Source organism: Myotis daubentonii, chromosome 3 (assembly GCF_963259705.1).
Source record: "Myotis daubentonii chromosome 3, mMyoDau2.1, whole genome shotgun sequence".
NCBI classification, from domain to species: Eukaryota; Metazoa; Chordata; class Mammalia; order Chiroptera; family Vespertilionidae; genus Myotis; species Myotis daubentonii.
Genome location: NC_081842.1, coordinates 103,343,740 through 103,360,208, shown reverse-complemented (window position 1 = coordinate 103,360,208; position 16,469 = coordinate 103,343,740). Strand labels below are relative to the sequence as shown.

The 16,469-nt window shown below is 39.4% G+C and overlaps 1 protein-coding gene across 1 annotated transcript; it reads right to left on the bottom strand.

Moving 5' to 3' along the window:
• Window positions 1-15,806: 15,806 nt before the first annotated feature.
• Window positions 15,807-16,112, bottom strand: LOC132229337 (DNA-directed RNA polymerases I, II, and III subunit RPABC4-like). Its single transcript, XM_059686030.1, has one exon. The coding sequence runs from the start codon at window positions 16,110-16,112 to the stop codon at window positions 15,939-15,941; it is 174 nt and encodes a 57-aa protein (XP_059542013.1). The 3' UTR covers window positions 15,807-15,938.
• Between the last annotated feature and the right edge of the window lie 357 nt (window positions 16,113-16,469).

Sequence of the window (16,469 nt, the reverse complement as noted above, 5' to 3'; positions counted from 1 at the left end):
GGCAGGCAGGTGAGCGGTTAGGAGCTAGCAGTCCAGGATTGTGAGAGGGATGTCCCGACTGCCGGTTTAGGCCGGATCCCTGTGGGTTTCAGATTGGAGAGGGTGCAGGCCGGGCTGAGGGCCCCCCCCCCACCACGCACAAATTTCGTGCTCCAGGCCTCTAGTCTACACTAATAAAAGAGAAACATGCAAATTGGTGTCACTCTGCTACGCCCACCAGCCAATCAGAGTGACTATGCAAATTAACCCAACAAAGATGGTGGTTAATTTGCATACGCAGGCACAGAGCGAAGACTGAAGGCTCCGGCCAGAGTGAAAATTGAAGACTGAAGACTGAAGAGGCTTGGCTTCTCCGCTGCAGCCGGATGAAAGGCCTGGGTCCCGGGTGCCGGAGGAAAACCGGTGCTGGCAGCCAGGGGAAGGAAGGCCTATTGCACGAATCTTCGTGCAACGGGCTTCTAGTATATATATAAAAGTGACAAAATGACCAAATGCCTGGTCGACCGGTCACTATGACATGCACTGACCACCAGGGGGCAGGTGCTCAATGCAGGACACAAGAGCTTCCCCCTGGTGGTCAGTGCACTCCCACAGTGAGAGCGCCACTCAGTTGACCAACGGGCATCAGACGCAGGGCTCACGGCTAGCAAGCCCCACTGGGGTAGCACAAGCCTCTCCCGATTGGGACTGACTGGGCGTGAGCCCACAGCAGGAGTAGCAGGGCCGGGATGAATGGGAGCGGCAGGCAGGAGTGGCAGGCAGTGTTGGACTGCCGTTTTGGCCTGATCTGGCCAAAACCAGCAGTCCAACATCCCATAGGGGTCCCGGATTGTGAAAGGGTGCAGGCCAGGCTGAGGGACCCCACTAGTGCATGAATACATGCACCGGGCCTCCAGTAATAATAATAAATACGATTAAATACTTATACAAATTAAGCAGAATCTGTGGGCTGGACAAAATATTTAATATTAAAACCAATTGAAGTTTGATTAATGTCTTTTTAGAGTTATTACGACAAAATATGTGTTTATACCTAGATTTACAAATAGTTTAGGACATAATCTTTTGGTTGAGTGTATTTGACAATCTTCCCAAAGTTTAAATGTAAGAGACTTTTTAACCAAGAGATGACTTTGAGTATTCAAATGGTCCCTGGAATACCTCAAGGATTTATTCTCTCTTCTTAAAAAAGAAATGTTTTCAAAGTAATGTTTTGTTGGCCACACACTGGTTGTCTACTACTTAATATACTTGAAATTACATGGGAAGCTTTGTCAAAAAAAATTAATATTCTATTTGTATACGTATATTTTATTAAAATGAATATTCTAGAAATTTCAGTCTGCTCCAGAAAAGAACTTGCAAGGATTCAGCCAAGTTCAACAGGAAACTCAGGGGGAGCAGGTGTCCAGTCAGGGACACCATGCAAGCCACGAGTGATGGTTCCCTTGGGGGGCATCTGGCAGTTATACTCCGGATGTTTGTGGTCCATACATTGGGAGTTTATGAATTACTAGTATTTCCAGTGCTCAATGCACAGTTCTGATAAACCATGTGTCACATTTTAAAATCTTACACATTATTTATTCTTTATACAAATTGAATCTAAATATATACTGTGTTATTCTCTCTGTCATTTTACAGTAATGATTATTTACCAAGAAACTATTGTCTTAGAATGTTATATCTTATAGAGAAGCAAAGTTTTTTATCAATTGCATTATAATCAAATCTATAACCATGCCACTTAAGTTTTGTCATTCATAGACAATGACTGTTTTACTCTGACACATTTGTAGATATATTACATCTTTAGAAAAAAAATCCATGAAAAAGATGCTGACTTACTCTAAATTGCAGGCTTCTAAGCAGGTCATATCTTTGAACTAGATGAAAATTTATCGAACTCTAAAGAATAACTGAATTAATTTTAAAAATACTAGCAAATAATTAGTATAAACAAAAATGGTTATGGGACTAAATGAACTGAGAATAATTATTGTTCTTAGGATTGTTTAAATTGCTGATTTTTAAATCCTTTATTTCCCAAATATAAGGGGTCCCAGATTGGAGAGGGTGCAGGCTGGGCTGAGGGACACCCCCCCCCCCCCGCACTAATTTCATGCACAGGGCCTCTAGTGTCAAGATAACTTCATTTTTTTCTAGACCCCTCAGGGAACAACCTATGCTCCAGGGCTCCAAGGTAGAGACCACAAATTCCCTCATTGTTATTGTTATCTTGTTACTTGTTGACTGTTAACTATCCTATGCCCATTTATATAAAAGAAGTATATGTCTATCGTTTCACCTTTTATCCAGTCCCAGAGGCTTCCCACTTTGCTTTCTCCCACTTCCCTAATCTATCACCAATGTATTTCATGTAACCCATTTACAACTCCTCCTTTGATGGCAATTTATAAAAATAGGTGAAAAAAATCACCATTCTTAGGAACATTATCTCAATACACTGAGATTCTCCTTCCTGACAATTACCAACACTTTGGCTCAAATAAACTAAAAAAAATTCTTTACAGGTTTGAATGTTTCTTACATTAACAACACTCATGTGGCTCTTGGCTCTCTTACATTTTCCCATATGGCCCAGGGCCAAGCAGACCCCAAATGTAATGGACTGATGGACTGTAGCTGGGAACACAAAGTAAGCTAGCCTAATGCTGAATTGGACTATCCTGACATGGAACAGAAATTCTGGACACTGGCTTTGATTTTAGCTCTTTTTCCTTGCTACACTTCTTCCTTGGCAGGACAAAGGGAAATAATACCTTAAACCCAGGGATTTGATTCCACAAAAATAAAGCTTTCTACAATATCTTCCCCTCCAGGGTGAGTCTCAGAAAATTATTTTTCTCAGGATATGGGAAGAAATCCATTCCTACGAGCAACATGTAGGGATGAGGACCTCTCCCCACTGGTAACAGTTCTAGTTGTCTAATCCTCTTGCAGACATAAGGAAATCTTTAGAGAACTTTTACAAGAGATTATTTGAGCCAAACTGATGACATATGCTGGGGAGCTAGCTCTCAAATTCTCTGAAAAATAACAGCTTTGCAGTTTCTTTTATGCATTTGAAATTAGGAGGAAATGAAAGGAATATTACATGAGGGTGGGAGAAAGCAACGTGGGGACTGGATTACAGGTTCATTAAGATTATGTGCTCATTTGAGGTTGATCACACCTTCAAAAGGTATTACTTCTGGCATTTCAAAGGTGTGTTCACCTAGATGCACAAGAACAATAGACAGGGTTTGCTTAAACTTTTCACTAAAGAAATATGTGCCTTGGGTGTGACTACCCACCATGACCTGCCCAGTGAGGAATTTATGACTTATTACAGCATCCCTATTGTGTTCATACTCTCCAAGTTGTTGATATCCAAAATTTCTGTTCAGGTCTGAGTTTGTTGTCTCTCAAAATCAAAGAATGAGTTCACAAAAGAGATGAGTGAAAGCAGTTTTATTACAGAAAAGCTCCCTGATGCAGGGAAGGGGCCCAGTTGGGTTGCCAGGGCAGTTCCATCGTCTAGGGCAGTGGTCGGCAAACTCATTAGTCAACAGAGCCAAATATCAACAGTACAACGATTGAAATTTTTTTTGAGAGCCAAATTTTTTAAACTTAAACTATATAGGTAGGTACATTGTTATTAACTTAATTAGGGTACTCCTAAGGCTTAGGAAGAGCCACACTCAAGGGGCCAAAGAGCCGCATGTGACTTGCGAGCTGCAGTTTGCTGACCACGGGTCTAGGGGTTAATATGTGCCCTGATAACTTTTTGTTGGTTTGTTCGAAAAATTTGGCACTACCAGCATCCATACATTTTAAATTACAGGGTTCCTGCTCATTTTTCCTGCCCTGTGTGTTCAGCCCAGAATCAGGGCCCTGTGTTCTGCAATTAATTTCCTTTTCATGCACCAAAGCCTAACAAAGTACCTCCCAGAAGACACATGGGGAAACCAATCACAGGGCTCACCTCATTTGTGATCTTTTGAGATCACAGGTTTTTTTATTGTTGTTGTTGTTTTTTTTGTTCAAAGTCTGAAAACAGTTGTTCCACATATTTTGTCCATCTTATAATTGGTTATATCAGAAGGTCTAATCCACTACTAGTTACTCTGTCATGGTCAGCAGCAGAAGTTCTCTGCATAGCATTTCACTCTTCAGTGAATTATCATGGTTAGGAAAAAAATCCCCAGGATCAATAGATTGACCCACCCCACTATCATAGAAACTGAATCTTCTTTTCTAAATATCTAATAAATGACTGCTCAGCCCATACATAATTACCTCCAGTAACTATAGGATCACTGTTTCCAAGGAAAACTTATATGTCAGGCTGGTAGGAAAGCCCTTATCATAGGAAGAACTCTATAACTGCTATATCGTCCTTGTTTTTTTCTCTCAAGTCCACACATAAGGGTCTACTCTCTCCTCCACTAAACTGTCCTACAAGTAGTAGATGACAGCATCACGTCCCCACAGAGACAGCTCTTCTGCAGACTAAATACCCAGTTTCTTCAACTTGCTCCAAAAATTTGAGCAAGTAGGGTAGAAAGACAACAGATGACCAAGACTTTTGAAATTTCTGGAGAAAAATCTCTTTGAACCTTCCCACACTCTCAGGTTGAAGCCTAATTTGATCAAAGGGTCACTTGGCTGCTATAGTCTGTGTATTTAACACGTTTAAGAATCTGCTAGCACTAAAGATATTTTTCCTGGATGTGTGACCCAGAGAAAATATTGTAGGCACCAGGGGTGGCACCAGGTGTCTGATAGATGGGGTCAGACAAAACCTGGGTTTAGCAACCTCGGTAGTTGGGTTGTGGCTAGGATGGAATTCAGAGCCAAGACCCATACTATAAGAGAACATCCGATATAATAAAAGGCTAAGATGCAAATTGTCCCCTTGGGTGGTCATTTGACGGGGATTTCAACCAGGAGACCTGGAGTTCCAGTGGTCACTATGATGTGCACTGACCACCAGGGGGTGGCATGGAACATGGTGGGCACCAGCAATGCAGCGCTGCAGTGGGTGGCAGTGGAGGTGCTGCCAGCTTCAATGGGCCCTGACAAGAGTGGGACCATGGCGGGATGGGGGAGCAGGTGAGCGGGTGGCTTCAGGCCAACGTGGGGTGCCAGGCGGGGCTGCAGGGCTGTGAGGCTGGGGGCGCGAGCTGGGGCCCAATCTCCACAGGCCACCCCGAAGGACCCCATCTAACACCGGTGGTCTTGATCCGGCATCTAGAAGGGTTTAGGAATCTGGAGAAGGTGCTGTGCATAAATTAAATAAGAGTCCAGAGACGAAACATAATTTTGAAAGGCATTATGGGGAGTCAGAGAAGACTTAGCTAAAGGAACCATGTTCTCCTTGTCTCAGGACCCCTTGCTATTTATTGTCCTAAGGCAAGGTAGATATACACTTCAAAGGCCAGGGTTTAGTCTACAGAGTCCATTGTCAGGTTGGTGAAACTGCCTATGGCTGTTCAGGGGTTTGGCCAGTAGGAGGCAATAACATGTAGATTGAGATGCCCTCAGCTGTCTGGCAGCAAGCAATCATTTTATGCATCCTTTTCAGGATTGGGGAAATGCCCTCTGCCATCTCCAGATGATTCAGCCCTGCTGACATGCTGGAATTGGCTCCCGGCACATACCTGTGCACGGATTTGTTTATAAAATTATTTATAAAATCACAGAGATAGAAAAAGTAATTCTTAGAAGAAATGGGCTTAGGAACAAGTTATAGAGGTAAAGGAAGGGCCCTTGGAGCTTGGAGTGAGGAAGCTGATGGTAACATGCCTGGGGCAGGAAATGGGAGTGGGGAGGCGAAAGGGAAAGGCACCAGTGTGCTCCTGGGAGGGAGAGTGCACTGGGTCCTCTGTCCTAAGGGTTTTAAGGGTGAAGATCTTAGGGGAGGACCCAGGGGGGATCTCAATAGAATATTCAGTAGCTTTCCAGGTGTTTCCATTCAGGGTCTAGGTCTCACTGATTGATTGGTAGGCACCAGGATGGGGGGCATTATTCAATGCAGCTGGTCCTAAGGTCAGCTTGTCTGGTTTTGCTGCTTTTCTGGGCCTGGAACTGAAATGCAACTTCAGGCCTAGATGTTATCTGTACGGAGGAAAGGTCAGGGGGCCCAAACCTCAGGATCAGCTATATGCTAGGGGAGGAAAAGTCACCTTGGGGGTGAGGTCCCACCCTACAATTGATTGTCCATTGCTAGGCACCTGGGGTTTTCCACCTTGATGACCTTTTGTACCTGACCCATTGCCCTTGCCCTGCTCATGTCTGTGTAACTGCCACCACAAAACCTCTCCTGACCATGCTTTCAAATAAAGCCATAGGACAAGAATATAATGGCTTTATTAATTAGGAAATGGGAACTAGAGAGGGAAGGAAGTGTAATCTATCAAAATATATGATTCCATTTCCTAATTGATAACTTTAAGAATAAAATAAGACATAAAGGTTCATACTTCTAAAAGTCAGTTCCCAAATCTGAAGGTCAGGGGTATTTTATGGTTCTGATATCATGTGTTGTTTGACTTTAGTTTACCCTAATATTGATATTTTAGAACTTTGATTTTATTCTAAAATTAGAATTAATGTTAATAAATGTCTTATAGTCAAGTTTAAAAAATACATTGTGTTGCAAAAATATTTACCTGAACCTCCTTATTTCTAATAAGGACAAGTCTGGGAGTAGTGGGCGTCATAGCCAACACCCGACAGTTTGTTTTTGAGATGGCAAGCACCCTTCCTCCTTGCGCCACCATAAGCAAGCCTCAGCTTCTGTAATCTCTCCTGCTTCTTCTGCTTCTGCTCCAGCAGGGCCCACTGCTGGTCAAGCTTCTGCTGTCTCAGGTTGCAGCCCTCATCACCTAAGACACTGCAGGAACTCCAGTTGGAATATGGCTTGAATGTCATGTCTGTTGGGGGCAGGAGGCAGTGGTGGCTCTGGAGGCCAGGGCCCCAGAGGGTTGGCACGGGGGTCCTGCTCAGCTCCCGGGAGCTGCCTGCTCTGAGCCTCTAGAGGGGCTTGGCCAGCATGGAGGGTCCAAGCTCTGCTGCAACAGATACCCCGAAGCTTAGCATGTAACTTAGAAAGAATGTCTAAAATGTGTATGAATGCCATAAATGGGAGACAGAGAACCTAGAAATGTATATAAGGCAAAGCCCTGCCGCGTTTGGGGCTCAGCCTTGCCAGATGACTCCCTGAGCCAGCACTGGTGCAAATAAACAGTCCTTTTCTGAACCTCCGAGTGCATTTGGTTTGTAGCTTCCTGCTAGCCGATTTCTGTCATAACATTTTCATTGGTTCTGATCCATTTCTTTAGGCTCTGCCTTATTTCTCTCAGTTCCCAGGTCTGTTCTAATCTGCACAACAGCATGAACAGAATATTGTGAAGCATAATTCTCATTCATTAAAAAATGCAGATGCTAAATGTCATGCATTTACATTTTGAAACAGTCATTTTCTTCAGCCTACTTTATCTTACTTAACTTTAAAAAAATGATTTTAAAGAGAGAGAGAAGAAGGGAGAGAAAGAGAAAGAGAGGAGAGAGAAACATTGAATGATTTGTTGTTTCACTTATTTATGCATTCATTGGTTGCTTCTGGTATGTGCCCTGACAGGAGATCGAACTTGCAACCTTGGTGTATCAGGAAAATGCTCTAACCAACTGAATTACCAGGCCAAGGCCCCATATCTTATTTAACTTAAAAAAAAAAGATTTCTCAAGGGCTCAAGTGTAGGAAAACTGGTATGTAACTTTACCTTAGACATTTTAAAAAATCACACAGATATAGCAGTTCCAGCGAAGTGTCTCTTTATTAGCATATACTGTTTCACATGGCTGTGATGGGTTCAGCAGCTGAGGAGTAGCTATAAACATTTTTTATTGTCTAAGAATAGCCAGAATTTGGTGGCTAATACTTGCTTTCTCTTCAGAGACTCTTTATTTGCCCAATTAAACTTGCCTAATAAACTTGCTGTTTCTTTATATAATGATTAGGCTTTAGGATTAGATACTTGACTATTCAGTTCTTCTATCCATACAGAGAAGACATTTTCCAGTGGCTTATGATGAAAAGGAGAAGGAAATGTGAATAAAAAAGAGGCCACATGGTAACCTAACTCAGGGAAGGCCTGCATGGCAGCTTTGCAAACTCAAGAGACCTAAAGTAACCACAAAGGATGGTCTGAAATTAAAACCTTTTAATTAAAAAACAGTTTATAGTGGCTAGTCATGTCCTAGGCCAGTATCTTCCTTGACAAAGATCAACTTCAATCTTTACTGAGCCTATTGTCTTTTTGCATCTAAGATAACATACCCTGGAATGTCAGGGTAACTTGTAACTTCCCTTTTTCAGGACCCCTCAGGGCACAACCAATGTGCCAGGGCACCAGGACAGAGACCTAAAATTCCTTCATTGTTAATTGTTCTCTTGTTAATTGCTGACTGTTAACTATTCTGTACCCAACTATGTAAAATAAATCATTTTAATTTTTATCCAGTCCCAGAAGTTTTCCCACTTTGCTTTCTCCCACGTCCCTAATCTATCACCAATGGATTTCATGTAACCCACTTACATCTCCTCGTTTGATTGTAATGTATAAAACAAGATGAAAAAGTGCCATTCCCTGAAGCATTATCCCAATACATTGAAATTCTGTTTCCCAGCAATTGTCTACATTTTGTCTCAAATAAACTCACAAAAATTCTTTATAGGTTTGAATGTTTTCTTACGTTAACAGAAAGAATAGACTTGAAGTGTCTGATTTTTGGCAACCTGTTACTTTTTTCTTGTCTCTTCAAGACATAGCTGGAAAAAGAAAAGAAGCTGGCTGGAAGCTGGGCCTGGAAGTTGATCCCAAAGGAGGGGTTGTATAGCCCCTGCAGGCTTTGCCAGGCAAGGAGCTGGACTTTGAACAGGAAAGAGTAGCCGCAGCTATCATTTAGTCTTTGCCTTATTTTTCTAATACTTGTTGAGTGTAGGTGATGGTGGACACATAGGCTTTTATCACACTAAGTAGAGATCAAGAGCTTTGTAACTTTAGTTTCCATTAACTTCTCTAGCTCCTCTGCATTTCCAATTTTCCTTTTTTTTCAATTTACCAAAATACATTGCAGACCTACTGTGGGCCAGCCTCATACTAAGTGGTAAAAATGCAAAAATAAGTGTCAGGATTCCTGCTTTGAAGGAATTGACAGACAAGACAATAAAACATAATTGAAAGAGAGTTTAATAACACTCAAGGCAGATATGCTGGGTACAAACCTAAATTCTAATGGGTCAGAGACAACTCCTAAAAGAGGTAGCACAAAACTGCATCTTAGCATGTGAGTAGGTAACTGGACAATGAAGGGGTAGCAGAGATGAAGGCCTTTATGAGAGTAAGAAAGGAGGCATCAGGTACAATGATGTTGAAATGTGGTAATGACCTTAGGTAATGCTAAGTAGTTTAGCATGGTAGGAACACTGGGCATTTGCATCTATATTTTAAGTAATTTGCTCAGTGTTGTGAGGAAGTGACTGAGGCAAGATTTAAAACAGTTCTTCATGAACCTAAAATCTATGTGCATGACCCAAACTATACACACCATATGATTGAAAAACATGTTGCCAAAATCACATATTTGGCAATATAAGCAGTGTTTGTCTCAATGATTTTCCTTTTGCCAAAGTACAGAAGTTAGGTGTTAATTAAGCAGATATTCTCAGATAACTTTATCTTGAATGAAAGAGACTTGATTTTGCTGTTTTGTAGCAAAAGATTTTTTAGTCCCATTTCAATAATTTCATGCTTGGTATTTAAAAATAATAAAAGATCTCACTCCAGTAGCTACCTATCAATGGCAATTTAATTGCAAGGCTACTAAGGTAATAATAGGGTTTGAAAGGGTTAAAGAGAATAAAACAGGGCAGAGAAAAACTTATTGTGCTTAACAGATATCTTGCAGAAAGCTTGCAGCCTTGAGCACAGCATAGCTCAGATAACCAGACAATACCTGGCATGGGAGGAACTGAGGACAGACTAGACCCTTACGTCAGCAGAGTGGATTGCAGCCAGCAAGGTTTAATAAAAACCTATCTCTCCCTGATCTCTTTGCTGATGCCTTTCTTGGTCTCAGCCCACCTGCACCCAGGTGTCAGGAATAAAATCTTTTTTGATACATTATGGCCTCATGTCATAGGTGCGTGACCTCGGCCCACTCCGGACCTGTCAGGGTTTACCTCAGGTAAGGAGAGAATTTGAGCTTTCACTCATAAATACAACTCTCTTCTATAAGAAAAGAAATTTTGTCATCAACTGCCTTAATCTTTTCTCGAATTACTTCAATTACATTTTGTTGATTTTATTATCAGGTTCTTCAGAGACTGAAAGGCAAAATTTTATCATATTTATATTTTTTGTTTTATTGTTTTGTTTTTAAATCTTTATTGTTGAAAGTATTACATATTCCCCCCCCCCACCCCCCAGCCAATCAACCCATCCAGTCTATTCCCACCTCTCTTTAATTGTTAGTGGATTATGTTTGTAGAACTTAGTTGCAAAAACATTAACAGGATTATCTTTCTCATCAAATAAAGGACCATAGTCTCAAGTTTTTGAAGCTTATAGCAGAATCATCCTGAAAGCAGTAGCAGAGTCCAGGGAAGGCTAAGGTGCAGATGGCAGAAGGCCATTGCTTTCCCAGAAGTTTTCTTCCAAAATCTTAGACCTTGCACAAATACCATCAACCACAAGTAATTGCATGATTTACAGCCTGAGCTCTAAGCTCTTTTCAAGCCAGGGTATTTGTTAATTTGTTTGTTTGTTCTAAGATCAGTATTTTGAATAAAACCATGTTGATGCTATGACAAAACTTAATTCACACTACTACTACAGTGCTTAAAATTTCTACAAAATCAGTTTTGTCTTACTTTTTAGAAAATAAAAACTAATGAAAAATGTTTGTATTGCATTAGACTCATACTTATCAAAACCTAGATATGACTTCCTTCCAACATGGCTCTGTGAAATAGCACTATACTGAATTAGGAGATGTAGGTACTAGCCCTAAATCTTTCATTATTAATTGTAGGAACTTGAATAAGACATTTACCTTCTGGATTTTAGGGTTTTTTTTTTATTACAAAGATAGTAAATAGGGCAAGATGTCACTAAAATCCATTTTAATCTTAAATGTTTATAGTTCTAATCCCCCCCAAAAAGGATTGAAGTATAATATCTCTATTGTGTTCCATCCAAGATCAGATGATACTCCCTTACTGTGCAATGTCAATGGAGTTCCATCAGCTTCATGTTGTTTCTCAGAACTTTAGGATTCTTTGCCTTATCTAGTTATTTGACAAAAGGGTAGGTTTGAAATATATTTTGGAGGTTTCATTGACAAGATTTGGCAGTGGTTTGACCGTGGGAATAAAGGAGAAGGATATGTCTAAGACACAATGCCTGTTCCTGGTATTTTGAATGTTGAAATTAGAAATGTATTAGAGGAAAAGACCAAAAATTTCATTTTGAACCATTTAAGTTTGGAATGCTTCTAAGAACTAAGTGTATATGCAGTTAAATATATATCTAAATTTAGAAGAGAGGTTTTTCAGGAATATAAAGATATGGAATTCATTAGCATATAAAGAGTATTTTAAACTGGAAATACAGATGCAATTGACTAGGGAGAGAGTATGCATGATAAAGATGAAGACTCGGGACTAAGACTCAAGAAATTCCTACATTTAGAGTTTTATGAGGGGAAGATGAATTTGCAAAGGATCAAAGAAATAGCCATAGAAGCAGGAGAATATTAGGATAGTGAATGCAATAAAAGCCAATGTCAGAGAAGTATTCAAGAACGGAAAAGCCAACTGTAGTGAATGCTCATGAAAGGGTAGGGCAAACGGCGAGAGGTCAAGGTGAAGAGTAAGCTCACTCTATGACTTACCTCTTCTGATTCAAGCACACACATAGATAAAATATAGTTAAAAATAATTATATAGCCAGGCCCACAAATAAAGTATTTCTTTTTCAAGAAATAATTGGAAGAACAGTGCAAAATGATGAGTGGGGCTAACATCATGAATAGGCAAGTGGGCTGGAAGTCATGAATGCTTACATGAAATGGTCTGAGGTTTTAGAAGACTGGTCAGGCTCACTTAATTCAGGTAGAGCTAAAAATATTACCTACTCTTCTTGTCTGGGAATGTGACTTATATCAAGCATTTAATCTAGAGTTGTATAAGGACACAAACATAGTTGTGTGACTAAGATTAAACATTTTACTATGTGGCAGAAAACCCAATCTACCATTGTAAAGCCTAGTTCTGGGATGACTTTTAGGAGCTGAGTAGATCTCCAAACACTAGAGTGCCCCAGGGCCCAGTCTTCTGATTTTTTCTCCAGCTATATGCACTATTTGGTGACAAAGTCCGCGCTTGTGTTTTTAAATACCAGAAATAGTCTGATGACTCCTAAATTTACATTTCCAGCTTGGACCTCCTCCCTGAACTTCAGATTCACACATCTAGTTATCAATTTGATATTTCCACTGGGTTGTTTCAATAAAGAACTCCTAATTTCACCTCCAAACCTTGCTACTCTCATAGTCTTCCCCATCTCAGTCAGTTTCAACTCTATCCTTTTCATTGCTGTGACTGAAAACTTTGGTCTCATCCTTGGCTCTTTCTTTTCCCCCACATATAATCTACTAGCAAATTCTGATAGCTCCACTTTCAAATATATCCAAAATATGACCAGCTGTCTATATCTATACTTAACACCCTGACTCAAGATGCTATTATTTCCCACCTGGATTATTGCAATTCCTTAGTCCTCCTATTGTTGCATTTCAATATGGCAACTTGAGGGAACCTTTGAAATATACCAGTCATTTCATATTAAACCTTGGTTCAAAATGTTTGAAAATATTTCAATCTTTCCAGAGTAAAATTCAAATTCTTAAGCACACAATTAGCCATTCCTCCCAAGCTCCAGGCCAGAACTGGGAGAAATTGGTAGCAGTTATGCATTTACCTGGAAAGTGCTTCACCAGTGTCTTGGCAATGAGTCTAGACTTTTGGTTTAAAATTTCTATTTCCTTGTAGTAAATTTCCTACTAGAGTCTTCATTGACTTTTCTGGCTTGGGACAAAAGCTATTCTATCCCATTGACTTGGCTTGTGAACCTGAATCTCAATGTTGATTATTGGCCAATTGTTTTACCTACATGTGACTCCTTAGCTTCCTAGGTTAGTTAATAAGGGGTCAGTTTAACTCCACCTTGGCAGCACTGAAACCCAAAAGCAAATGAGTATGTTGGAGGATGAGCAGGCATGTATTTACCAACATGGAGCCTGGAGAGTCCTCTGATATGAAAATTTTCCTAAAGTGGCACCTTTTAAATAACAATTTAAAAAATTAAAATGCATTTTGTGGTGACTATGATAAAAATATGGAAGCAGTGTGAAAGCAAAACCATGCAAAGTAGATAGTCAAAAGGCAGGAACTTCTTACAGTCTTGCTGCTTGTCTGCCACCAGAAGAGCTATCCCTCCCATCACCATTGGGAAGTTTCATTTGGCTCTGGAGAGTGGAGATGTCTTAACTTACCTGCCAGTAGTAAGTGCCATGGGCAAAATGTCTTATACCTTCACACCTTTTCTTTCTTCAAGCAGAACTTTCTTTATTGTATTTCCTTATTAAATTGTTTCTGTCCTCCACAGATCAATATCATTGCCTTAAACCTCCCATAGTCTTCCAGATCCAAGATGCCTTTTTCTTCTCTGAGTTCAAATATTCTTTGCCCTTCTGTGTTAATATGCTAGTCTCTTTTTATAGGATTTTCTTTCTTTATAACTGTTATAGATAAAAAAAAAATGGCTCTATAATAAATCTGACAAGTCCAGTGACTGAAAGTAACCTCACAGGGTGGTCTGACCATAAATTCTTTACTGTGTAGGTCATGGTGGGTAGTCATGCCCCAGGCATATATAACTTCTTTAGTACATGGTTTATCTTTGCTATAAGAAAGCCCTACTCACTGCTCCTGTGCATGTAGGTTAACACACCTTTGAAATGACTGAGTAATCTTCTTTTTCAGAAGCATAACCACCCTCGAAAGAGCACATAATCTTAACTATTCTGTGGTCTAATTTCACCCTTGCTTTCTCCCAATTTCTTGTCATCTTGTTTTTGTTCCCTAAATCTCAACCACGTAAAAAACAAAACAAAACAAAAAGCCTGCAAGCTTTATTTCTCCAAAGCATTTGAGATCATTCTTCTTAGCATGTTGTCAGTTTGGCTCAAGTAAACTCATAAAAATTACCTACAGGTTTAGACATTCTTACATCAACACTATCAATTGCTTCATATCAGGAACCAAATCCTCTTATCTTTGTTCTTTGCAAAATGTTTTGTTCTAAGTAAAGAATTAGTAGAAATTTACTGGGTTGAAATTTAGTATTTACTGTTGTAGTAGAAATTACTAATTCTTCCAAAGATGTGTGGTTCTCTTCTTTCAGAAGTTAGGTGTGGTCATGTGACTTCGGCCAACAAATGTGAGCACAAATTAAGTGCATCACTTCTCACCTGAAGCATTTAAGAGTTGATGTGCACTTTTTCATGCTTCCTTTTCACTTGCTGTGGAAGTGCATGTAGAGATGGCAGTGCTCCAAGAGCAAAGCCGCCCGTAATGCTGAGCCTCCACACTGATGACAGTTACCTGGAGAGTCGCCCAAACCCAAAGAGCATTTTGTGTGAACAAGAAATTAACTTGAATTCGGTGACTTAGATTTTGGGAATGTTTATTGCCATAGCATGACCTAATTTATTCCGAGGCACATGGTAGTACAATGGAAAGGAACTCTGTCAAAAAAGAGAGACAGTGTGTGTGTGTGTGTGTGTGTGTGTGTATGTATGGGGGGGGGGGGGAGAGAAGAGAGAGAGAGACCTAAATCCAAATCCTAGATTTTTCACTTAATAGCAATGTGACTTGAGATTAAGAAAGATCTTACACCTCAGTTTCCTCATCTATAAAATGAAAGTTACTACTTCCAACCTTGCAGGTTTATTATAAGGTTATAACAAATATATAATAAGTATTTATCACAGATGTTTAATAAATAGTATTTGTCATTTCCTACACAGCTTGTATATCTTTTTGAGAATAAGATATAGAGAGACATATACAGGATAGGGCAAAACTAGGTTTACAGTTATGAGTATGCACAGCATAGAGTTTATTCTTATATTATTATTTATTATTTATTGTGCTATTTTCCATATGAACAACTATAAAACCTTCTTTTGCCCCACCCTGTATATCTATATATCTATCTCTATCTCCATATATCTTATATGTATGCATGTTTTATATCACTTGGCACAATGCCAAGAAAATACCAGGGTCTGAATAAAGCTGAATGATTAATCTGAATATTTTTAATAGAGTGCCTAGGCTATACAATGAGAGGTTTAGAGAGGTACTCAGGAGACTATTTCTAAATTAACAAAGATTAAAAATAAAGTCTGAATACAAAGTTGACCCTGACCTTTAGAGAATTCAGAGGGTAATGTGTTCTTAAATAATAAACTGTACTTGCACATTATCTCCAATGTATTAGTCCTAGCCCTTCAACATATGTCACATACTAGATCTCCTTGTTCTCATACTAGTCCACCTTGTACTTAGATGTTTGTTCTGTAATTAACCATGGAAAAGTCACACAATTCATCTTTTTTTTTAATTGAACAAAAAATTATTTCTATAAACTATTAGTAGATACCTAAATACAATATGGTTTTAAAAATGAAATCAAGTGTATATAGTTGTATCTATAAAGATAAGTATACTCATCAAAAACTATACAACATTAACAGCAAATCCAAATGCAAATAAAGATATTCTTCTGAGTTCTGTTTCATCAAGCATCAAAACCCACCAATATTTTAGTCCTTTTCTTGTACATTATTCTGTATCCACATTCTCTGCATCTGATTGGATCCCTGGATTTTATTTCATTTTCTGCGTGACAGTCTCCACAGATATATATCATTGCCTGCTGCTTTGGGGGTTGGACGTCCTTCTGGGTGTTCATAGGACTGACACACTCTTCTCACTTGCACAATTCATCTTTAATCTTATATTCTTCCTAATATGTCATTTAGCCAGTTCAGTGTCTTGGCTTGATTTAGTGTCTAAGATTTTGATTTCTCAGATTCAATACATGCTGGCAATATGCCATGAACCATCAACAATAGTCATTTTTATTGAATAGAAAATTAATTATTTGACTTATGGTAATAAAATGTATGGGTTTTCTTTACTTCTGTGTCTCTGCTTGCCTAAGAAAGATTTAAGATTCAAAAACCAAAATACCACTCTTCAAAGAATGAGTTTGTTTTATTTTTATTACTAAACAAAATAGTATCCTATATAATAAAAACCATGGGTG